The following is a 26391-nucleotide window of genomic DNA, read 5'->3' as shown; positions in this document are numbered from 1 at the left end:
AGTTAACAACTTTGGTTTCTGAACACTAACTGTTTAACAATTGAAAACGGGGGGCTCTGAAGTGATGGTTCTACCGGCAATTATACAATTACACTTCAAACACTCAAAATTAAAATAACAAAATTTGATCGGGTGTTGTGGTGATTGGTGTAATCAAATTTAACCAATATGACGTTTTGTGATTTATAATATTTTTGGTTTGGTGGGCAAGGGTTGAGGACTGCTGGGTTTGAAGGTTGTTGGTTGGAAAGCAGCCATGGGTATGCGGAAGCAATCAGTGTCCAAGCTTGTTCTCCGCCTCCGTCACCACTCACAATCATCATCATCATCATCATCATCACCTTCACCTTCACCTGTTGGTGTAATAATGACCTCTACCTCTTCAATTCCAATCCAATCTCAACCAAACCGATTTAATCGATTCCTAAGACGACCCTACTACAACTACAACTACAACTTGTCATATTCCAGTCGTTTCTTCTTCTCCACCGAGACAGGCTCAGATTCCGCTACTGTTTCCTCCGCTATCGACGACCCCATTCTTCCGGTTCGTTGCTTGGTTACGGCTCTCGATACACTCCATAATCTTACTGGCATCCCTTGGTATATATATATATGACCTTCTTTCTACACATACACATATTATTATTATTATTATTATTAAAATATCTTATCTTCCTTGAAGGTGGATGACTATCATCATCTCATCCGTAGCTCTTAGAGTTACCATCCTTCCCGTCCTTCTTTTGCAGCTTCGCAACTTGAAGAGGAATGCTGAGTTGGTATCTCTGTGTCAGTTACTTACTTGTTGCTTTCTTTTTTTATTTCATTCACACACACACAAACCTTCAAATCTTCTTCTTTTCACAGTGCCTTCACCAATACCCCCACCCTTCTCAGGAAAGAGTTGGGTACAACACTACAGATGCTTTCGAGATAAAAGGAAACAAATTGGCTGCCCTTCCTTTTTATGGATATTAGCATATCCACTTGTTCAGGTTAAAACCTTACTATTCTTATCTACAATGATACATAAGTTTACAATGATACACTGATGTTTATGTGAACTCTTTTTACATTCGTGGGATTACGAATCAACTCCATAACTTACTATTTTATCTATAAATTTAATACCTTTTTTAGTTTAATAAGTTTACATGGTCCCAACAGTATTAATTTGTAGAGGTTTTGCACTACTAATAAATTTTTAATACCTCGTTCGTTGATTTTAATTTGCAGATTCCTTGTTTTATTTTGGGGACAGTGAGTGTCCGACAAATGGCACTGGACCATCATCCTGGCTTCGATTGTGTAAGGCAACTGACTTTTATGTAAATAATTAGTAGTGCACATTTAAATGTTATATAACCAATCTTTGGCTTGTAACACCTTATGATGGTTAATTTTTCTCTTGTCATATCCATTTATTTTTTGGGGAGATTGGTTGTTCAAACAGGGTTTAAATAAATCTAATCTATGATTGTTAGTTTTTTGTTTTAGCTTTAATATTTTATGTACTTTGATATTTGGAAATCACCGATGAGTTTTTGAAGTTGATATTTTATTCACTCATTTCAGGGGGGCACTCTTTGGTTCCAGAATCTGATTGAATTGCCACATGGCATGACAGGTTGCATTTTTCCCCTGCTGATAGCTTCACTGCATCTTGTCAATGTCCGGGTAATTCCCTTTACTTTGACTAATCGACTTCATGAAACAGAAATTCATCATGATAATTCCCTTCACTTTGAGTAATATGGTGCTAAACTAAAAGTCAAGAAGGACTGTTTGTTAATAAAAAGAATTTTAGTTACTAAATCTAGAGAATGGCGTTGTTGAATATCGTCTTTTTGTGCTACCATTACTGATATGGTGTTGTTAGTTTGCCCACTTCGTATTATTATTGATTCATAGATATAAACTGTATTATATGATAAATGAAGGGTTTATTGCACTAATGGTCGATGTTGTTTGCTCATTTTGTTCGTTTAGTCCCTAACTTCTAGAAATTACAGGCTCAATACAACGTTTTAGAAGTGGGTAACACTTTTGGTCCCTAAATTGGATGGACATGAACTTTAACCGTTAAGTGGGCTGATATGTCAAAAGTGCCCCTAATAATTAAATAGATAAAAACATAAATAATCAATAGTATCCACCCCACCCTACCTTACCCACACCATCTTGCCAGCATTATCGACATTGTAACACAATCGTCAGCCACCACCGTCATCTGGAAACCTGCACCACCACCGCCGGTTGAAGATCTGCAGTGGGGTTTTTAGTTGCTTGCGTGAGCTTCAAAGGTTTGCGATGGCGGGTTGGTGTGGCTGTGGTGGTAGTCTGGCTAAGAACGGGCAATGGAGGTTTAGGCTATATGTTTTCCGGCTATAGTTTTTGGACAAGAGGTGGGAAGAAATGAAGTGGAGAGGGATTGACACTTACCATCCTGATGCAGGACCATCCGGCCCATTAGTCGGCCCAGCCCATAAGTTTGTTTTTATTTATAAATAAGGTTGTTAGGTCTTTTGTTTAGTTAGTTGATTGTTTTTAATTAAAGAATTTGTAAGCTTTTAAGCTTGTTCAGCGAATCATTCGGTTTGAATCATTTGAATGAAATCATTGTGTTTTTGAGCCATTTGATTGCTAGTCAAAACTGCATCAGTTGGTATCAGAGCTTTGGTTGTTCAAATGGCTCTACGTGAAGGCGGTTGTTTTCTTGTTCAAAGAGTCGCCGACCGAGGCATTGAGAACATCGGTGATTCACGTGCCCGTGTAGAAGATTGACACCCTACTCGCAGATTCGTCGACCGAGGCAGCGGTGGAGTCTATTCTGACCCACGGGATCTTAAGATGATCAAACGGCTCCGTAAACGAGTCCGAGATCTTGAAATACAACAAGAGATTACACAGCTCTGACGAAGGATCCGAGATCTCGAGTTGAAAAGGGAGATGCGTAAGACGGAAACCAAGTCGAGCACCGTCATCATGGACGAAGGTGACGACAGGGAGGAGTATTCGTCTGACAGTCACTCACCTCGGTTCGACGAACCAATCTATCAAGAAGAGTGTTTATCGGAAGACAACCCTAGATTCGACGAAGACGGAATTGATTTCGATGAAGGAGAATGTTTGTTTGTACAAAATATTCTTAACAGAGTTACTAGTGATGAATCAATTTCCAAAAATTATAATGTTGAAGAAGATGATGGTGGTGGTGGTAGCCCTACGATAGAGATCGGTGATCCAATAGCTAACGGTGGATTAGCTTTTGTGGGAGGTGATAAGGTGGCTGCGAATGATGAGGAGTCAGTTTCAGAAAGTTCAATTATGTTGCCGAAAATTCACTTAGAATTAGTTGTGAACTCGGAAACAAAGGGATATAATAGGAATTTGAATCTCCAAATTGAATGGGAGATAGAAGTTTCTAAAGATGGGTACGTACTTACTGATAATAATAATAATAATAATAAGTTTGTTAGTTTAATTATTAACTATTCACGTGGAATGCTTGTTAAGAAGAATAAATTATTTGGTAGGCTTCATATGGCTAGTATTTATATAGTTATGGATGGTGGGCCTCTCATGCCTTATCCAATCCAGTGGAATATGAGCAAGGTTCGTGACAGCCCAAAAGCCCAGATCAATGGAACGGACACAGATATCAGTGATAATAATTGTTGGGCTGATATGGATCTTATCAAGAGCCTACATTGTGAAGCTATATTGTTTGGGCAAGACATGATGATAATGATAAGCCGGAAACGAGTTGATGTTCTATTCGATCCAGGTGGCAAAACTCGAGGACGAGTTTTTTTTCAAGAGGGGGAGTATGATGCAGGAGCATCCGGCCCATTAGTCGGCCCAACCCATAAGTTTGTTTTTATTTATAAATAAGGTTGTTAGGTCTTTTGTTTAGTTAGTTGATTGTTTTTAATTAAAGAATTTGTAAGCTTTTAAGCTTGTTCAGCGAATCATTCGGTTTGAATCTTTTGAATGAAATCATTGTGTTCTTGAGCCATTTGATTGCTAGTCAAAACTGCATCACATCCACTTAACGGGCAAAGTTAACAACTTAACATACATCTAATTTAGCGACCAAAAGTTTTACCCGCTTTTAAACAATTGGTTCGAGTCTGTAGTTTCTCAAAGTTAGGGAACTAAACATGCAAAATGAGCAAACCATCCGTGTAATCAACTCTAAAATGAATACTCATTTTTCTTGAGAAATAGTAAGGTTTTGAGAAATTATTTAAAGGGGTTTTTTTTTCCAAAATTATCACACAATTACAAAGAACCTCACTTGTCTAGCTGATGTAGCAATTATTTTCTGAGAGTTATGTAAGTAGGCTCCTGTAGAGGCTGTATGGTTCTGGTTTAAGTAGTTTCTCAAAGTTGGAGAACTAAACATGCAAAATGAGCAAACCATCCGTGTAATCAACTCTAAAATTAATACTCATTTTTCTTGAGAAATAGTAAGGTTTTGAGAAATTATTTAAGGGGTCTTTTTTTTTCCAAAATTATCACACAATTACAAAGAACCTCACTTGTCTAGCTGACGTAGCAATTATTTTCTGAGAGTTATGTAAGTAGGCTCCTGTAGAGGCTGTATGGTTCTGATTTATTTTGTATTCTAAGTTTTTGAATTTATGGATTATTTTTTTTAATCAGGTTTCACTTGACAAGTCTTCTTTGGCAAGGCTGCCAAATCTAATTGGTGTTTTAGCAAAGGTGAGTGAACTTTTTTATGTACAAAGTTCTGTCAGTGTGCTTTTGGAGGGCATTTTGTAAATGATTATTGTCACCTGCAAAACATGACAGTATATATTATATTGGCTTATTCTTGTTATATAACTCAAGACATGTATTCTAACATCTGTGTGTGTTTTGCAGTATTATAAGTACTACCTGCACTGTCTCACTATTCCTATACTTTTTGCTGGATTTTATCTTCCACAGGTAAACTGAAGTTTCTCATAATTTGCAGCAAAGTAGGTTGCAGTTTAAATCATTTAATTTAATTTTTAAGTCAGGAAAACCAATAGTTTTATTCTTGTTATATAGAACTGACTGGTTGTTTTATACTAAGAGCCACTATTGATCAATGAAACCGTACTTGTTGAGGAAAGTTCTATAAAGAAAGCACTGGATATTAAACATTTAACTTTTTTAATAGTTTCAGTATGTTATTTTAATTGTTAAGCTCAGATTTTAATAATTTTTTTGCAGGGCAGTTTGCTATACTGGACAGCTAATAGCTCCTTAACCCTTGTTCAGGTTGGTTTTAGCTTTCTAACACTTCATTTTATATAATTCTCAATTAACCCATTTCATTTTTGCTCATATTAAAAAAAAAATTTGTTGGATCATTCATCTGGGTGGTTGAATCATTCATGAAGCATCCATTAATTTGGTTACTATGTTTAATTTTAGTTAGCATATTTAATTTTAGTTATTTATGGTATGTAGAATCATTCGTTAATTTGGTTACTAGGTTTAATTTTAGTTATTTAACTAATTAATTATGCAGCAATTAACTATGAAGCATCCGCATGTTCGTGAAAAATTGGGATTACCTGATAAATTGGCTCCAGAAAATTCCGGAAAGTCCCCTGAAATGGATGGACTAGAATCCATATTCACTGTTCCTTTGGTTAAAAAACGTATTCAAGAGTTATCAGTACTAGAGATCTATAATGTAAGCCCTCCCCCCTTACTTTCTTTTCCGGGTTCCGTCTCTATTTTTAGGCGGTTACTTTTGTTTATTGATTGTTAACTGATATTGTTTCTCTTTTTTATCTGGGTGGTTGAAATTATTTATAGCTTTCTATCTTGCACCTTTCAAAAGGGGAAAAAGATAGAGCGGTCCCACTTCTAAGGTAATATATTGGAGCCTTCATATTGGTTAAATACTTTGAACAGAGATTCTAGAGGTGACTTGTAAGCGAACGTGAATGGAGCATGTTTGTTCGTTTCACGTTTATCTAACAAACAATCGAACGCGAACAGAAATGAAAAGGTTTTTTTTTTTTTGTTTGTGTTCGTTCTAAAGAAAGTGTGCATGTATGTGTTTATTTTTGTTTATTACGAATGGACATAATTGAACATAGATGAACGGACAAAACAGAGCTAAAACTAGTTAAAGTAATGTGAAGAACTTCGTGTTGGGGCTAAAATGTTATTAAAACTAGACTAAGTTGTAATGGGCCAAAAAATTCTAAATGAGTTTATTAACGAATGTAACCTACCGAAATTAACAACGTAAACTAACAAATAAAAATGAGAGTGTAAAGGAACGGAGAATAAAAGGTTTAAATAAACAAACGTCACGAACCTAAATGAGCGGACGAGAAACATGCTCATGTTCATTCTTTTAACTAAAAGAAAACAATTCTTTGTTCATTTTCGTTCATTTATTAAATAAATGAACTTCCCACCGAACGGTTCACGAACTGTTTGCTAAACATTCGGTTCGTTTACAGGCCTAGGCAAAATCATCATCATACTCAGTAAATCCCACCAATAAAAAAGCTATGGTAGGGTCTGAGGAGGGTAAAATGTAGACAACCTTACCTCTACCCCGTAGGAATAGTGAGGCTGCTTTCGGTGAGACCCCCAGCTCGATAGTAGTTTTGCATCAAGCCTTGGACAAAAGGCACATAACACTCACAAATCGAGACATCGGCCAATTGGTGCATGTACGCTTGTCTTTCGGCTATCAACGCCACCACATGATGCATGATTAACCTTCCGCCACTTTTAACGTTATTTTCACGAGATTAGTAAAATGACATCAAAATTAGTGCAATTTCACTTTAGCCCATCCGAGGGTTCACACACACACACACATATATATATACATATATATATATATATATTATATATATATATATGCGCGCACCGCAAGCAGGGCATTAGGCCTAGGCAAAATCAATAGGATTAAAAAGGGTAATTTTGGTAAGGGTCAAAATGGCTCAAATATGATTAAAAATTTCATATGAATGAATTAATCAAATTATTCATGTGGCTATGTGCATTGAAAATACACTCCGGATGATTTTTAATCGATTTGTACTTTTCCCTTTCAAGCTTATTTTTCAAATCCTACCCGTTTGACCCAGTACATATATATTACAACCCTGAGCATATTTATTCATGTTGTATATTTAGTCTATTGTTGTTTTCCAAATTTTTTTAAACATAAATTGCAGATTGATACTCGAAAAGGACCCTGAGCATGTTAGTGCATTGATCACTATGGGTCAAATTTTGATGAATGATCAAAAGGTAGTTGAGGCTACTGAATATTTGGATCGTGCTATGACCAAAGTATGAAGCTCTGATTTCACTTTTTTTTTTAGTTAAAAATTTTTCAATTTTATTAACCAAGTACTTGTTGCAGCTTCTTCGTTTTGGGCATCCAACAGAACTTGAAGATATCAATAATTTGATTGTAGCATCAAATTCGTTTGGTAGAGCCCTTGGACGGCAGGTGAATCTTTTTCTATATTTTATTTTATATGACAATTTTTATTTCTATTATGTATATGATTTTATTTCTTTTATACTAAGATATGTGGTTTTTTCGCAGGGTAAAGTGGCAGAAGCTATTGTACATCTAGAAAGAATAGCAAATATGAAAGAGCCGGAGGATGCAAAGACCAAATTACATTATTGTGAAGGTTTGCTAGCTCTTTCAAGGTAACATTTTGAACAAAACACATTTATCTATTGGCATTAAAATTACTCCTTTATTAAATAAAAGGAAAATTCCATATATATATATATATATTCCTAATACACTTACACAAATATCTATATCCAACCCAGAGAGTATCATATATACTCTTACAAACTAAATAAAATATCATATATACCCGTTTCATTAAAAGCATTTAAAATATATGCCATTATACCTTTGTTTTTTAACTTTTAAATTTCATATTAATTATTTTTATCCTTAAGTCTCAAGACTCATAACTATTTTAAAAAAAGTAAAAAAATTAGTTATTTATCCACGCTCCACCTCTTTAGTAACTAATTTGAACTGTATAATCATGAAAAGGTAAAATCATATAGTCGTGATTTATTTGGCTTTTTGTGCTTCTTTAAATTGTTTCGAAATCAATATAATGGGGAAAGTGAATACGATGTTGTTAGCCGTGCAATTGTACACGGAAGACCAATCAAAACTACTTAATTTTGATTTAAACCCCTATTTAATTAAACTCCCTTCCATACTTGCAATAATTCTATACCTCCACCAACTGCTCGACTGTAATAGAAAGTGACAAAATGTCAACTCTTTTAATTATAATATTTGTTTACGAAGAATTAAATCATTAATTTGGCTATTATGATTTAAAAACAAAAGTTTTGCAGGTTTTTCAAGATGGAGTTTTTTTCTTTTTATTGGATGAATTTGTTTTTCATTATTTTTTTTTATAATTGAAGCATTATGTGTGGTATTATTGAGAAAATTACGGCACTTAAAATTGAAAAGAAAAAAAGTAAATAATCCAAGGAATTACAACTCACAGATGTGATGAGAAAAGTTTGCAGATTTCCAGATGAGGTTTTGTGTTTCCAGTTTTTGTTTTACATTTATTTATTATTTAACTATTATATATAACCTCATTTTAATTTATACATAACTTAAAATTCAAAAGGAAAAAAACAATCAATTAATTCAATCCAAAAGCATAAGATTGCAGGCAACTGTTTTTCAAATGGTAAGTAAAGATTTTTATAAAAGGGGAAGGTTTTTAGTTTAATGTGGGGGGTTTAATCAAAACTACGTAGTTTTGATTGGTTTTTCGTGTAAGGTTACACGGCTAACAGCACCGTATTCACTTTTCCCTAATATTACTTACATATTATATAACTTTAATTAATTTATTTTGACACTCAATAGTTATCTAGAGTGAGTTTCAAACATCATCGCCACACTTTTTATAAATAAAAAATTATTATTATTACTTAATTTTTCAAAAACTCGTATTGTTAAAGAAAATAACACCGCACTCAATGTGCTCATTGGTTCGATGCATGTTGTAAAAGAAATTATAGAAAGTTATGGAAGAAAGTCGATGTGAAGAAAATATAGCTGTTTTCATGTAATGAATAAATCTTAAATTTTGATAAAAATATTGTTGATGGGTAAATATGAAAGTTGAATGATAAAAATGGATGTATATGAAATTTTGAAGTTTTGAGAAAAATAAGGATAGAAGGGTAATATTCTCAATTTAAAATGAAACTAGTAATTTACCCGCACGCGCTGCGTGGCGAGTCAATGCGGATTCGTCAGGATCAGCTATGTTCGTTACAATACCAGAACTAAACGAAAAAAATAATTTTGTCACATTAACATATGTTAAACAAAAAACCAAAAAAAAAGTAGTGGCACTTGTATAGCTTGTTATACATACAACTAACATATTTAAAACCTGAGCGTTGCGGTGGCGAGACGACGCGTACATAAAAAATAAAAGTAAAATAATAAACTTATGTTAGAATGGGTAAATATGATATTTACTTACTTTCTAGGGGTATACATCGATATTTTAATCATGGGTCTGAATTTTGTGAAGTTTTTAGGGTTATATATGAAATTCATCCATAAATAAACTCTAATTTTTTTATATTAATAGTTGATGTGTCAGATATGATTACAAGAATGGTATTATTTTAGTAATGATCTATTTTATGAACAAAATTATATTGGAGGTTTCATGATTCAAAAATAGACTTTGGGCAAACTTTAGACCCATTTGACCGATTACATTATTGGTCGCATTCGTTTTGCAGTGCTTACCTAGTCGTAGGACGCAATGCTGATGCAGAAAAGTATTTGCGCATCCTAACTACTATTGATCCAGCTTATGGTGAATACTTGAAACATATTGAAAGCGAAGCCGAAGACAACAATTTTGCAAGTGATCTTGAAAATAGCAGGAGAAAAGATTACTGATCTCACTCAACTTCCCTCCATTTTTATAGATTTACAAAGGTTTTCATGTATTTTGTTGACTTTTCAGAAAAAAATTGGTATAATCCTTTACTTCTGAAAATTGTATTTTAAAAAAGTCCATTTGATTGACTTTTTAGGAAAGGTAAAAATAATAATCAAAGATAAATTGCCAGTTTTGTTCAGAGTGTTTCAGTTTCAAGTTCCTAATCGCTGAACTGTGAATTGCCAAAGTGGTTGAACAAGCCGTTTTGTTTTGGTTTGGACAGTTCGGTAGGGTTGTAAGTGGTTGAACAAGCCGATTTGTTTTGGTTTGGACAGTTCGGTAGGGTTGTAACGTTTATAAACACACTAGTTATTTTTTCTAGTTGTATTTGGTGTTTGATCAAACCATGATTAAGTGTTTGATCATTGTGGTCGCTTCATTCAGCTGTTGACATTTGAAATCTGTGCATTGTTGCCATCAACCGGAAAGTAAAATGGTAATGGTATAAAGGTAATGGCAATGGTATAAGACCCTTCTGCGCGGAAGGGGGTGGCAAAGGGGCGCAGAACACCGCCAAGGAGTGCGGTTTAGGGGACGCTCAAGGGGGTGCCCGGTTTCACAACGACCGGCAAATTTGTGGGCCCTCAATTTTTCTCTCTCTCACACACACATGTAATTAGGATAATGTGAGAACCATTTTTGAATTGAGAATCATTTTAGACCATGAAAAAAAATATTTTAAAAAAATTATAAAACACAAAAAAAACATGAAAAATTAAAAAATAAAAAAACCAACATTTTTTATTTTTTATCCGGGTTTCATAAAATAAATATATCGGCTTAGCAAAATTATACATATATGTATAATACGTATTTTTTAATTTTATACATGTTATTCTTTATACGCATATATACAATTAAGATAAATGATAATGTATATATGCGTACATTATGTAATTGAGATTAAATAAAAATATACATATGTGTATAATTAGGGTGTTTTTTTTATGAATTAGGGATCAAAAATAAAATATTTTGTTTTTTTTTTTAACTTTTTTAAAGTTTGGCTCAAAATGGTTCTCAAATTTCTTAATTTAAAAAAGGTCTTTTAAGATCCTCACCAATTTTTTTTATTTTTATTTTTTTTAGAAACAATATTATCTTATTAGAAGGAGAAAAGGATAAAAATCACAATATATTATTTTTTTTAAAAGTTAAAAACAGTTCGTTAGTAGTTTTCCATATCTATACTATATTAAAATACATAATAGGAAGGGCAGATTGGTAATTTTATAAAGAACTCTTAAAATTAAGAGGTACAACACATTTAAACATGGTGTACAACTTTGTTATGCTGATATCTCAAAACCAGCTTATCTGGTGTCTGTATGTAACATTCAAAATTCCTAGATCATGTTTTTGAGATTCAAACCCCTTAATGTCTCTCTCATCTAAATCAAGCGAAAGAAGGAAACTAGATCTGCAAAACAAATGAATTGTTCAAAACCCTCTCTCCAGATAACCACCTCCTCACTCCTCCTAGCAAAGATCTTAAATAGGTTTTCAACTCTATAAACTATATTCTACATGGGATTTGATTTCCCCTATTATTGAAGTTTTTCAACCATAGATAGTTGACTGGAGGTTAAGTTAAGACTAAAGGAGGACTTGCTTTTCAGCCTGTTGTATACTGGTGGGAAATCCACTGAAAAACCTATAAAAAAGGGAATAAGTTTAGAAATATGTTATGATTTCCAAAAATTAAGGCTACCAATTGGGGTAAACTTTGCTTAATTTCTATTATTCATAGCTAATTAGCTCTTCTTGTTCTTTTATGTGCTTCAGATTCAATATTGTAATTTTTATTGTACGAATACTCATGTAGTGTATTGTACTCCTCGTGTTAACCAACCAAAGAATGTACTTTATAAAAGAACTATATAAATTTTTACAATGTTTATTAATTTTGTAGGTATGAGTTGCTTCTGGTAACAAGTTTAAACATATTCAACCGTTCAAAAAACTTGTGAAATATGGGTATTTGTTATATCTTTTCTTATTAGAGCCTGCTTCAACTGCATATTGTGGTTAGTTTTTTAGTCTTTTGTATGACACTTTGTTCATCCATGACGTTTCTCTTTTTTTTTTTTTTTTTTTTTTCAGTTATTCGATTCATTTTTATAACAAAAAAATTATTGGTTAAACCTAATAAACCGAAACTAAGAAAAAAAAAATGGAATTTTAATCGGTTCGGGTTTGTAATAATAACTAAATTTTTATTTGGTTATTCGGTCATTTTTTTTTGTTATACAATTTCTCTATTCCAGTTTGGGTTTCGATTAATAAAAATACCAAAACCGAATAAACTGATAACCGAACTAATGGATACTATATTATAAGTTTGTTTTCAAGATTAAATGATTAAGGTGATTGTTGTTGGTGTGTGATGTAGGCTACATTGGTTAGTTTGAGTATGTTTATGATCAGAGATCATGTGGAACCAACAGGTAATTGAATAATTTATAAGTTTGCATGTTTTACTTTTGAATTATGACGATATTGTGCAATTAAAATGTTTCCAGTTTGTTAACAACAAACGTATGCAAGAGGGAGATATATGTTGAAATTGGTACAAATGACAAAGTTGTTGATCTTGATTTTGATTTCCTAGATTGTCACACCCCTACCAAAGGCGGCGGAACATGCCGGGGTGTAACGGATTGTCCAAAAACACAAGACACTATTTAAAGTGACAATATTTATTCAACTCATTTTATTTCATAAATCAGTAGTTAACACATCTCGTTCACACAAACAAATTGAATACAAGTAACAATTATATTATTCGTTTTACTAATATCCTAATAGTCTTGGTAACGTTTTCGTCAAGTCCTCAAGTCAACAAAAGTCAAACCTGTAACATTTCATAAAATAAAATTTGTCAACAAAAAGGTTGGTGAGCAATTCATAAGTTTGAGCATATAGGTATATAGTAATAAAAAGCCACAAAACTTGTATACGAAACAATAAATAAAAGCAACAATATGGATAATATGAGATCGCTAACACATTAGCGACACCTGCCATAAGAGAATACCAGATGGTTCAGGATTTTTATATGAGGTCGATAATAAAAATATATTAACGGCACCGTCTATAAATAGATTCGGATTTCATGAGGTCGTTAATAAGAATATATTAACGGCACCGTGCTATAAGAGAATACCAGATAGTTCACGGATTTATGAATCAACCTTCCAAAATTGGTAAACACATAAGCATATAAGCATGTAAACATGAAACACCAAATCGAGCATTTATCTAAGTAAAGTATACAATAATGTTTGTGGTTTAAAATTCAAGTATAAAGCATTTAGTTTGAATAAGTATGAAATGACATCCCAATACGAAAGATGGAAAACGGGATATGAAAGTACTCACCTCGATTGACGAATCGAGAAATAATTGATGATCGAAATATAGAAAGCTTGCGAACGAAACGAACGAATCCGACTTGAAAGTTAATTGAAAACAGATAAATAAAATATATTAATGAACTTGAACTTTAGTTGAAACTACATTTGAAACATTGAACGAGAAGGTTTGATTGTTAATTTGGGTTACCGGTTAATTTGTTAACGATTAGGAACTCGTACTTAATTGATAATTTAAATTAAAATAATATTATTAATGATAAAGATAGTAAGGATAATAATGACTTAAAAAAATATGTTATATATATATATACATATAGATATATAAGATAATGATGATAATATATAATTATACAACCAATCGAGAATTGTTGTTAATAACTAATCAGAGTAATAATAATAATAAATATCATTTCCAATCAAGAATTGTTGTTGATTACATTATTAACAGATTTATGAGTTTTACTAATAATAATAATTATTATTATAATAATAATTATATATGCCATATTAATGATAATAACTTACTTATAACATTTTAATAATAATAATAGTATTAGTGATAAAATATAACTCGAGTAACGATGACGTTAAATGGTAACTAGGCCCGACATGGGTTTCGGTTCAATAAAACAAGTGGATAATATTTGTATCCAAAAGTAATAATATTCATAGAGATCAATAATAATAATATTAATTTGCTTTATTAATAGTTAATAATAATATTATTAAGTAGTATTGATAATAATAATAATACCACACATAATTATTTGGTTCGGTTTCTAAACGAGTTCACAAAATGAATATAATAATGTTATTGCTAGTAATTAATGATAAAAATATATGATTTTGATGAGTAATAATAATATGATCTTTAATAATAAAAATAACCACTTTAATATTTATAATAATAATAATAATGTTAATAATGAATACATATACTAGTAAGTTGAACATAATAATACTAATATAATTTTTATGTAGTGATATTAGTACTAATAGTAACCATACTTTGTTAAGTATAAAAAAATAATACCAAAACCGGTCTAGGATAAGACTCGAACCCGTGACCTCTAGTTCAACAACTAACGTACAAACCAACCGAACCAATATAACAATTGTTAATTAAACCCATAATTGTTAATTTACCTATTAGCTGTAAATATGGTCGTCGGAGATGAAGGCTGCCGGAGACGTGGTGGGTCACCACCACCGTGCTATATACCTTGTAGCCGGAGGTGATGGGGTCGCCAGAAATACGAGGAGGGGAAAGAAGGTGGCTGGAGGTCGAGAATGGGGAGGAGAAGGGTGGCCGGAGCCGATTCCGGTTGCCGGAAAACGGCGCCAGAATAATGAGAGAAAGAGATGGGGGCTGAGGTGTTAAATGGGTAGGGTTTTGGGTTGTATATATATGTATTATATATTTTCAAAAACAACCCCTTAAGTTTCAATCCAAGTTTAATATGAATTTAAATGTTTTTTAAAACTTATAACGACTTTATGAAAATCAGTTTGGACCCCTTATGTTTTTCTTAACGATACTATATTATGACAAACATTAATTTATTGATGATCGAGGTATATAATAATATTATATAATAATTAATTAAGGTTCTTGTGACATTCGTCAAATTTGAGTCTCGATTTATATTCGTTTTGTAAACCTTCATATTGTAAACCCGACTCAATACTTTTAAAACCTTATTTAATTATTGTATAATATTATTATATACCTCGACCATAATTATCAGTGTTTGTCATATTATAGTGTCGTTAAGAAAACATAGAGGGTTTAAACTGATTTTTTTCGTAAACACGTTATAAGCCTTGGAAACCTTTATACTCATATTAAACATTTATTGAATCTTGGAGGGCCATTCTGTAAATATGTATGTTACATATAAAAAGAAAATACCCTAAACCTAAGCATTTATACACAGCCGCCTCCCTCTTTCTCCTTCATTTTTCCGGCGCCGAATTCCGGCGGCTGGCGCATCTCCGGCGAGTCACGACGCACCACCACCATTTCTTCCTCCGGCCACCACCTCCAAAACACCACCACCGAACCTCCGGCCACCCATCTCCGACCCGCAACCCCTTTCCCTCTTCTGTCATGTTTTTTCGGCGACCGGAAAGCCGGCCGCCGTACCCACAGTTTCTCTCTCTATCTCTCTCACGATGTCTCTCTCTATGCTCTCTCTCTCTCTCTCTCTCTCTCTCTCTCTCGCGCCGGCTCTCCTTCTCCGGCTGTTTGTCTTCAAATCTCCGGCAGAATCGGCCTCGGCTCGGGTTTTCCCGGTGTAGAGTCACAAGCTTATGCACAATATAATAGGTAAATTAAATTGAGTGTCGGTGGTATTAATTATTCATATATCGAATTTAAGAGTTAAATTCGTTAATAACCAGTTATATATATATTTGGTTATATACTTTGAAACGAGTTGGTTTGGATATGGAGTTATTTTTGATTTGGGGAAAAGATGAACACACGGGAAATGGAGATGTTATTTTCTTATGGGTTTAAATTAACAATTGATATTTTGGTTCGGTTGGTTTGTACGTTAGTTAATAAAGTAGAGGTCTCGGGTTCGCGTCTCATCCTAGACCGGTTTTGGTATTATCATTTTTTATATACTTAACAAATAATGATTACTATTAGTATTAATATTACTACTTAAGAATTATTATTAGTATTATTATGGTTAACTTACTATTATATGTATTCATGATTAACATTGTTATTATTATTATTATTATTATAAATATTAAAGTTGTTATTATTATTAATAAAGATCATATTACTATTATTTAGTAAAATCATATTTTTATCAATTATTATTAACAATAATATTATTATATTCATTTTACGAATACGTTTAGAAATCAAACCGACATCGAGCATGGTATCATTACTTACTATCAATATTACATATTATTATTATTATTTTTATCAACAACATTTTACTTAATACTAAGATCGTTATTCTTTAACTATTAATATTAGTATTATACTATATTAGTATTACTAATAATAATTATTGTTATTATTATTATCATCATTATCTTATACATGTATATATATACACATATCTAACATATCTTTTTAGGATTATTATTATCATTACTATCATTATCATTAATAATATTATTATAAGCTATATTATCAATTCATTTTATGAAAACCGAACTCTTGATTTAAAACTCGTTTTGTTTCTATTTAATATTGGTTTAGTTATTTAAAAGCCCAAATAAAATAATATTATTTCATTTTAAATTACCAATTAAGTACGAGTCCCTAATCATTAACAAATTAACCGGTAATCCGATTTACAACCAAACCTCATCGTTCGTTGTTTCTAATATAGTTCCATTATGGTTTCAAGTTCATTAATATATATTACATTATTTATTTTAGCTAAGGTGTTTATCGTTTTAAGTCGGATCTGTTCGTTAACCGTTCGAGCTTCATTTATTTATCTATTTATTTCTCGGTTCATCAATCGAGGTGAGTACTTTCATACCCCTTTTTCCATCTTCTGTTTTGGGATGACATTTCATACTTATCAAACTAAATGCTTTATTCACTTGAATCTTTAAACCCACAAACATGATTATATACTTTACTTAAATAAATGCTCGATTTGGTGTTATATGCTTACATGCTTAAATGTTTATTGCTTTGGCGGGTAGCCACACTTGAATGTTAAACTTTGAATGCTAAGGCAGGTTGGCCTCACAAAATCCGATCTCTTTGGTATCCCCTTATAGACGGTATCGCGATCCGAATCGAAATCCCGAGTCCATTTGGTATTCTCTTATGGAGGGTGTCGTTAATGTATTCTTATTAACGATAACTATTTAGCATGAGGCGGGTAGCCTCATGGACACTATAACCCGAGAATACTTAGTTGTTACCATTTAGAAAAGGTCCGAACTATTTATCTTTTGCATATCTAAATTGTTGCTATTATTTATTGTTTTGTATACAAGTTTTGTGGCTTTTTATTACTATATACTTATATGCTCAAACTTATGAATTGCTCACCAACCTTTGTGTTGACAAACTTTATTTTATTAAATGTTACAGGTTTGACTTTTGTTGACTCGGGGACTTGATGAAAATGTTACCAAGACCATTAGGATATTAGTAAAACGAACAATATAATTGTTACTTGTATTCAAATTGTTTGTGTGAACGAGATGTGTTGATTATTGATTTATGAAATAAACGAGCTGATTAAATATTGTCACTTTAAATAGTGTCTTGTGTATTTGGGCAATCGGTTGCACCCCGGCATGTTCCGCCGCCTTTTGTCGGGGTGTGACAGATTGGTATCAAAGCCACATGACTATAAGATAGGTGGTTAGACTTAACGACCTAGTATAGTCTTAACTTTAGGGTCCTTATACGTGTTGCCTATATGTGTTTACCCTATTTGATTGTTCAATACACTTGTTTATTTATATGATTATTTATTTCCTCAAATCATATATATACACAAATACTCGAAACATACTACGGTATCCTTACCTTACTTTTGCTTATTTTTATATATACACACACACACTTTCATAGTATTCTAAGGTATCCTTGCCTTAAAACGCAAAAACATGAGATTTTATTGTGTTTTATGGATCACGAGCTTAACTTGGATCCCGTTGTTTCAAATCTCCTTAAAGATTGTCTCATATGAGATGACCACTTTAAGTAGTCGAATACGAGCGTTCCGCTCGCCATCCTAATTTTCGGTGTCAAAACAATAAAACTTCGGTGGTAAGTGGACTAGCGTTTTGACATGACGTTGTATTCCGATTTATTATTTTTGTTACAATCGTTATTTGAGTCGCAAACATGAAAAAGACGTGGTGGTACGTGCACATGTTTAGACTCCAGCAAGGTATTTTTGTAAAAAAGGTTTTAGTGTTGGAATCTTAAGTCATGGTGGATCATGCACGATTTTTCCGCCTTTAAATCTTAAAACGTTATTACTACATTTCAAGAATTTAAACCATTTTTCCTTTATTTTGTTATAAATTCTTATCACAAGTCTTCATTTATAAATGTTATATTTTTTTATATATCCCTATTTTATATGGTAAAATTTTATACCAATTTTCTCATTTTGATTTCACAATGATTTTTAACACAAATTTCGTTCATTATGATATATAATCATATTAAGAAGGTTTTATGATAAATTTCACCTCAACTTTTCAAGTAAATTTCCTATTGTATAAATTTTAAATTGTCTTTAAGGTCCTTGTACAAAAAAATTTATAAAATTTTATTTTTATAACCATTCCGTTATTTTGAACGATCACTTCAAAATTTTAGTTATTTAAACTTCCCACGACATTTTTTTTAAATATACTACATTATATAATACACGTGGTAAAAAAAATTTTCGCTACCCAAATTTATTTCATAACAACTTTCATCATGCAATCTTTGGTTCGTTATAAATTTTCGCAAATAAAAATTTAAATCATACGATTTACCGCGTTTTAAAATTTTTATTATAGTTTTGCCATGATTTCTCAAGAAAGTCACAAACTTATAGCTTGTAATCTTCTTGAAACTTTCATGCAAAACTTCATAAAATTTTACTTTAAAGACCAAAAATCGTTTACTCGTGATTTCTCTATTTACGATGCCGGTCATTCTAACTTACCATGATATTTTCGTTACACGATATTAAATAATGAACATGGTAAAAAATTTTCATTACGCAACTTTGTTTTCCCAATAACGACATTCATCATTTAATATTGAAACCTCATAACAAATTTAACATTCAATTTACATATTTTAAATTTCCTCAATATATATATATATATATATATATATATATATAATTTTTTTATTATTTTAATCTTTATAAATTTTTTTTTGTGTGATTCACATGCTCGGATCTCAAAAATTCTGTTTATATAATATATATATTCATATATATATATTAACTTGTAATTTTTATTATCAAAATTTTCGTGGATGCTTCAAACATTATTTATAAATTATTATATTTTCAATTTAATACCTATTATTAGTTAAAAAAAATACTTTAAATACTCACATTCTCACGCCACGAAAACCTATCAAACTCACCGATAAATACTTCAAAGACACTGACAAACACACTCACGAATGCCTTGAACATATACAAGCCCAAGTTTACCAACTATGACTCAAAACTCTTCGACCCATACCATGTCGAGTCACAAACCATATCGCCACACCGTTCACATCCAACCATAGAGTTAATATCAAAATAGCAACCCAAACACTCCTTACCAAATACAGGTATAAACCAAATCTCAACCCAAACCAGTCAAGATCAAATTATCCAACTTATCAACTTAACCCGAGCTCAAAGCCAAACCTCACCTATTAGCCCAACCACTACTCACACAAATCATCCAAGCCTAACCTACTCAAAAGACCTAGACTCAACATACCCCATCGATTCAACTCAAGAAAACTCAACTATCCAAGCCAACCTAAACACTCTCACTTACCACTAAAGTTCCAAACCATTCACCGTACGAAGCCTAAAACCCCTCCATACACACACGATCTTCATTTTTCCCTAATTTTTTTTATGTGTGTATATATATACAACTAGTGTACGTATAACAACCTCACGTGTTCAAATAATCACATTTAAATTTATAAGCTCAAAATAATAATAATAATAATAATAATAATAATAATAATAATAATGATTTACGTATTTTGCTCATATTTTATAAAGCATCCTTGTAGAAAATAAATATTGTCATGACAACAAAAATTAATTATGAGGATTGTTTTCAAAGAGATTATTAAACGATCATATGTATGATTTCAAGATTTTAAATATTTCCACCTAAAGTGATAAGTCTCTTAAGAACTTTATAAATACGAAGTTTCATTCTAAATGTTGAATGTAAGTTTTATTCAATAACATATTACAACATTTTGCATGAACTCAATGACCTTGGCTTTACGAAACTTTTTGGGACACATTTATAAACGCTTCATACTTCATATTGTGACATAAATTTTACAATTTGGGTTACAAGATTTACATTCAATAATGATTTAAATATTTTCCCTAGCAATGCGTTACCGCGATGCCTTTCTATTATGTACATTTCTTGGAAACAACAAAACGGCCTTACTTAAGACCTCATTTGCAATTTTAGCCTATTATACGCTACGCGATTTACATAGTTTGTCATTTATTCAAGTCTCACTGTTATTGCGATTTTCTTTTCCATTGATGAGATGTTTCAATGGTAACTTTATGCATATGAGATTTCATTTTGTATCTTAATTATTCATGACCAAATTCAACTATTCAACAATAAATTGGGTAATACTTCCGTTTATCTTTTAAACGATATTTTCATGACAATGTTATTTATATTCGAGCAGTTATGTAAACACGATTCTATGCATTATTCTATATCATTTCATCTAATTTATTAACGGCCTATGTGTGGCTGTTTACAAGTTTTGGCGCTATTAGAAACCGTTATTATAATGACGATTATATAAATGGTTTCACAATAGTAGTCGTATTCATGTTTTATCACATTTCATTGATTGTTTTGGTTGTTAATCAGATACTATTTTATTTATATTAATACACGTATGCGTCACCCCAAAAAAACTCACCTCATCCTCGTGATTTCACGCAATCGAATTCTCAATTTCTTTTAACCTCAAGTTTGTTCACGTGTGAAACACATCGTACGATGTTATTATTAGTTGTATCGTCGTTTACCTCAACTTTATGGGTTCATTTATTGTACTTCTCATTCTATTTATCGGGTTTCATCTTATCAATTTTATTTAGTACCTCGATTTATAGACTTTGGTAATTATCTTGATGACTTCAGACTTCGGATCTTATTTCATATTGTTTACCCTAATTTTTTTTTATATTTATTTGATCGTCCTTACTTAATTTAAGCCGAATTGTTATTTTCGCCTTGGTTTGTATTCTAAGACTTTAAACTATTTCATTTATGTATCCCATTTTCCTACTTATAAAAAAGTCAATCCCGAAATTCTCAACCGCTAGTACTATATTGTCAATATTGGTAAAATTCAACAAATTTATTTGCACATCTATTATTTAAAGATTTCAAAATAAATATGTCTCTTAAACCACACAATGGAACGAACCATGTGGACCATACGACGATCTAAATAATTATGGGTGCACACTTAATTATCGAGATCCCCGTATGGAAGCCATGGTAAGTACGGTTGTGTGCGATAACTCAGACCCAAGGATGATGACAGAAAGACGATAAAAATGTGAAAACACAATAAGGGCATGGTGGATACGCCGCTGGTACATCCTATATATAAGTGCCTTTATTATGTTTCTCATTTGGAACGTTTTTCAAATCATGCAAGGATTTGACGTTATTCGTTTGCTTAAAATTTGTTCATACAATTATCTTACTAAAGACAACAATCGTTAATAATTACTTTTCTTTAAGTTTATTTCAATTTCGGGACGAAATTTTCAAAAAGTTGGGAACACTGTGATATTCGTCAAATTTGAGTCTCGATTAATATTCGTTTTGTAAACCTTCATATTGTAAACCCGACTCAATACTTTTAAAACCTTATTTAATTATTGTATAATATTATTATATACCTCGACCATAATTATCGATGTTTGTCATATTATAGTTTTGTTAAGAAAACATAGAGGGTTTAAACTGATTTTTTCGTAAACTCGTTATAAGCCTTGGAAACCTTTAAACTCATATTAAACATTTATTGAATCTTGGAGGGCCATTCTGTAAATATGTATGTTACATATAAAAAGAAAATACCCTAAGCCTAAGCATATAAACACAACCGCCTCCCTCTTTCTCTTTCATTTTTTCGGCGCCGAATTCCGGCGGCCGGCGCATCTCCGGCGAGTCCCGACGCACCACCACCCTTTCTTCCTCCGGCCACCACTTCCAAAACACCACCACCCTTTCTTCCTCCGGCCACCACCTCCAAAACACCACCACCGAACCTCCAGCCACCCATCTCCGACCCGCAGCCCCCTTTCCTTTTCTGTCACGTTTTTCCGGCGACTGGAAAGCCGGCCGCCGTACCCTCAGTTTCTCTCTCTCTATCTCTCTCGCGCTGTCTCTCTCTATGCTCTCTCTCTCTCTTTCGCGCCGGCTCTCCTTCTCCGGCTGTTTGTCTTCAAATCTCCGGCAGAATCGGCCTCGGCTCGGGTTTTCCCGGTGTTGAGTCACGAGCTTATGCACAATATAATAGGTAAATTAATTTGAGTGTCGGTGGTATTAATTTTTCATATATCGAATTTAAGAGTTAAATTCGTTAATAACCGGTTATATATATTTGGTTATATACTTTGAAACGAGTTGGTTTGGATATGGAGTTATTTTTGATTTGGGGAAAAGATGAACACACGGGAAATGGAGATGTTATTTTCTTATGGGTTTAAATTAACAATTGATATTTTGGTTCGGTTGGTTTGTACGTTAGTTAATAAAGTAGAGGTCTCGGGTTCGCTTCTCATCCTAGACCGGTTTTGGTATTATCATTTTTTTTATATACTTAACAAATAATGGTTACTATTAGTACTAATATTACTACTTAAGAATTATTATTAGAATTATTATGGTTAACTTACTATTATATGTATTCATGATTAACATTGTTGTTATTATTATTATTATTATTATTATTTTTATAAATATTAAAGTTATTATTATTAATAAAGATCATATTACTATTATTTAGTAAAATCATATTTTTATCAATTATTATTAACAATAATATTATTATATTCATTTTACGAATACGTTTAGAAATCAAACCGACATCGAGCATGGTATCATTACTTACTATCAATATTACTTATTATTATTATTATTATTATTATCAACAACATTTTACTTAATACTAAGATCGTTATTCTTTAACTATTAATATTAGTATTATACTATATTAGTATTACTAATAATAATTATTGTTATTATTATTATCATCATCTTATACATGTATATATATATCTAACATATCTTTTTAGGATTATTATTATCATTACTATCAGTATCATTAATAATATTATTATAAGCTATATTATTAATTCATTTTATGAAAACCGAACTCTTGATTTAAAACTCGTCTTGTTTCTATTTAATATTGGTTTAGTTATTTAAAAGCCCAAATAAAATAATATTATTTCATTTTAAATTACCAATTAAGTACGAGTCCCTAATCATTAACAAATTAACCGGTAATCCGATTTACAACCAAACCTCATCGTTCATTGTTTCCAATATAGTTCCATTATGGTTTCAAGTTCATTAATATATATTACATTATTTATTTTAGCTAAGATGTTTATCGTTTCAAGTCGGATCTGCTCGTTTACCGTTCGAGGTTCATTTATTTATCTATTTATTTCTCGGTTCATCAATCGATGTGAGTACTTTCATACCCCTTTTTCCATCTTCCGTTTTGGGGTGACATTTCATACTTATCAAATTAAATGCTTTATTCACTTGAATCTTTAAACCCACAAACGTGATTGTATACTTTACTTAAATAAATGCTCGATTTGGTGTTATATGCTTACATGCTTAAATGTTTATTGCTTTGGCGGGTAGCCACACTTGAATGCTAAACTTTGAATGCTAAGGCAGGTTGGCCTCACAAAATCCGATCTCTTTGGTATCCCCTTATAGACGGTATCGCGATCCGAATCGAAATCCCGAGTCCATTTGGTATTCTCTTATGGAGGGTGTCGTTAATGTATTCTTATTAACGATAACTATTTAGCATGAGGCGGGTAGCCTCATGGACACTATAACCCGAGTATACTTAGTTGTTACCATTTAGAAAAGGTCCGAACTATTTATCTTTTGCATATCTAAATTGTTGCTATTATTTATTGTTTTGTATACAAGTTTTGTGACTTTTTATTACTATATACTTATATGCTCAAACTTATGAATTGCTCACCAACCTTTGTGTTGACAAACTTTATTTTATTAAATGTTACAGGTTTGACTTTTGTTGACTCGGGGACTTGATGAAAACGTTACCAAGACTATTAGGATATTAGTAAAACGAACAATATAATTGTTACTTGTATTCAAATTGTTTGTGTGAACGAGATGTGTTGATTATTGATTTATGAAATAAACGAGCTGATTAAATATTGTCACTTTAAATAGTGTCTTGTGTATTTGGGCAATCGGTTGCACCCCGGCATGTTCCGCCGCCTTTTGTCGGGGTGTGACAGATTGGTATCAAAGCCACAAGACTATAAGATAGGTGGTTAGACGTAACGACCTAGTATAGTCTTAACTTTAGGGTCCTTATACGTGTTGCCTATATGTGTTTACCCTATTTGATTGTTCAATACACTTGTTTATTTATATGATTATTTATTTCCTCAAATCATATATATACACAAATACTCGAAACATACTACGGTATCCTTACCTTACTTTTGCTTATTTTTATATATACACATACACACATTTTCATAGTACTCTAAGGTATCCTTGCCTTAAAACGCAAAACATTAGATTTTATTGTGTTTTATGGATCACAAGCTTAACTTGGATCTCGTTGTTTCAAATCTCCTTAAAGATTGTCTCATATGAGATGACCACTTTATGTAGTCTAATGCGAGCGTTCCGCTCGCTTTCTTAATTTTCGGTGTTAAAACAATAGAACTTCGGTGGTACGTGGACTAGCGTTTTGACTCGAAAAACGCTACAAAAGAATAACGTCAAATCCTGGCATGACTCGAAAAACGCTACAAATGAGAAACATAATAAATGCACTTATATATAGGATGTACCGGCGGCGTATCCACCGTGCCCTTATCATGATTCGCATTTCTGTCGTTTTTCTTCCATCATTCTCGGGCCTGAGTTATTGCACACAAGTGTACTTACTATGGCTTCCATACGGGGATTTCGATAATTAAGTGGGCACCCATAATTATTTCGATCGTCGTATGGTCCACGTGGTTCTTTCCATTGCATGGTTTAAGAGACATGTTTATTTTTGAAATCTTTTAATAATAAAGGTGTAAATAAATTTACCAATGTGGACAAGCCATTACCAGTGGTTGAAATTTTTTTGGATTGACTTTTAAATAAATAGGAAAAATGGGGTACGTAATTTGAAGCAACAAAATCCGACGGTATAAATCAAGGTGATAATAACAGTTCGGTTGAAATAAGTAAAGACGATCGATTAAATAAATAATATATATATATATATATATATATATATTAGGGTAAACAATATGAAATGAGATTTGAAGTCAAGAGTCATCAAGATAATTGTCGAGTTTATACATCGAGGCACTAAATAACACCGATAGATGAAATCCGATAAGTGAAAAAAATGATTAGTCCAATAAATGAATCCATAAAGTTGAGATAAACAATGATACAATTAATAATAACATCGTACGATGAGTTTCACACGTGAACAAACTTGAGGTTATAAGTTTTTGAGTATATGATTACATGAAATGTGATAACACGAGAATGAGGCGAGTTTCTTTGGGGTGACGCATACGTGTATCAATATAAATAAATTAGTTTTTGATTAACAACCAAAACAATCGATGAAATGTGATAAAAACATGAATACGGCCACTATTGTGAAACCATTTATATAATCGTCATTATAATAACGGTTTTTAATAGCGCCAAAACTTGTAGACAGCCACCCATAGGCCGTTAATAGGTTAGATGAAATGATACATGTTAATGTATAGAATCATGTCTTGCTTGAAAAGCATAAATGCTCAAATATGAATAACATAGTTATGAAAATATCGTATAAAATATAAACGAAATATTTAGTGAAAATTTGAGGTTTTGAAAGTATTGCACACATTGTTATTGAATAGTTTGCATTCTGTCACGAAAATCAAAACACAAAAATGAAATCTCGTGTGCATAATATTGTCATCGAAACATCTTATCACATGAAAATA

At 32.0% G+C, this 26391-nt stretch overlaps 1 protein-coding gene across 1 annotated transcript; it reads left to right on the top strand.

Moving 5' to 3' along the window:
* The first annotated feature begins 256 nt into the window (after positions 1–256).
* Positions 257–10007, top strand: LOC143601538 (ALBINO3-like protein 2, chloroplastic). Its single transcript, XM_077078925.1, has 14 exons — positions 257–603; positions 686–792; positions 871–998; positions 1240–1311; positions 1579–1680; positions 4672–4731; positions 4894–4959; positions 5230–5277; positions 5531–5698; positions 5824–5879; positions 7212–7329; positions 7403–7492; positions 7592–7701; positions 9811–10007. The coding sequence occupies exons 1-14, from the start codon at positions 257–259 to the stop codon at positions 9971–9973; spliced, it is 1635 nt and encodes a 544-aa protein (XP_076935040.1). The 3' UTR covers positions 9974–10007.
* Positions 10008–26391: the final 16384 nt, after the last annotated feature.

This window comes from Bidens hawaiensis, unplaced genomic scaffold (genome assembly GCF_021521415.1).
Source record: "Bidens hawaiensis isolate Kalapana, Puna unplaced genomic scaffold, B.hawaiensis_p1.1 tig00056683_1, whole genome shotgun sequence".
Classification (NCBI taxonomy): domain Eukaryota; kingdom Viridiplantae; phylum Streptophyta; class Magnoliopsida; order Asterales; family Asteraceae; genus Bidens; species Bidens hawaiensis.
Note: the sequence above shows the minus strand (reverse complement) of the source record. Positions and strands in the feature narration are given on the sequence as shown.

Bases quoted from the DNA above. Each gene is read 5' to 3' on its own strand.
- LOC143601538 (XM_077078925.1), top strand. From the start codon at position 257: ATGGGTATGCGGAAGCAATCAGTGTCCAAGCTTGTTCTCCGCCTCCGT. The intron at 604-685 runs GTATATATATAT...TCTTCCTTGAAG, and splicing joins AATCTTACTGGCATCCCTTG to GTGGATGACTATCATCATCT. The intron at 4,960-5,229 runs GTAAACTGAAGT...ATTTTTTTGCAG, and splicing joins CTGGATTTTATCTTCCACAG to GGCAGTTTGCTATACTGGAC.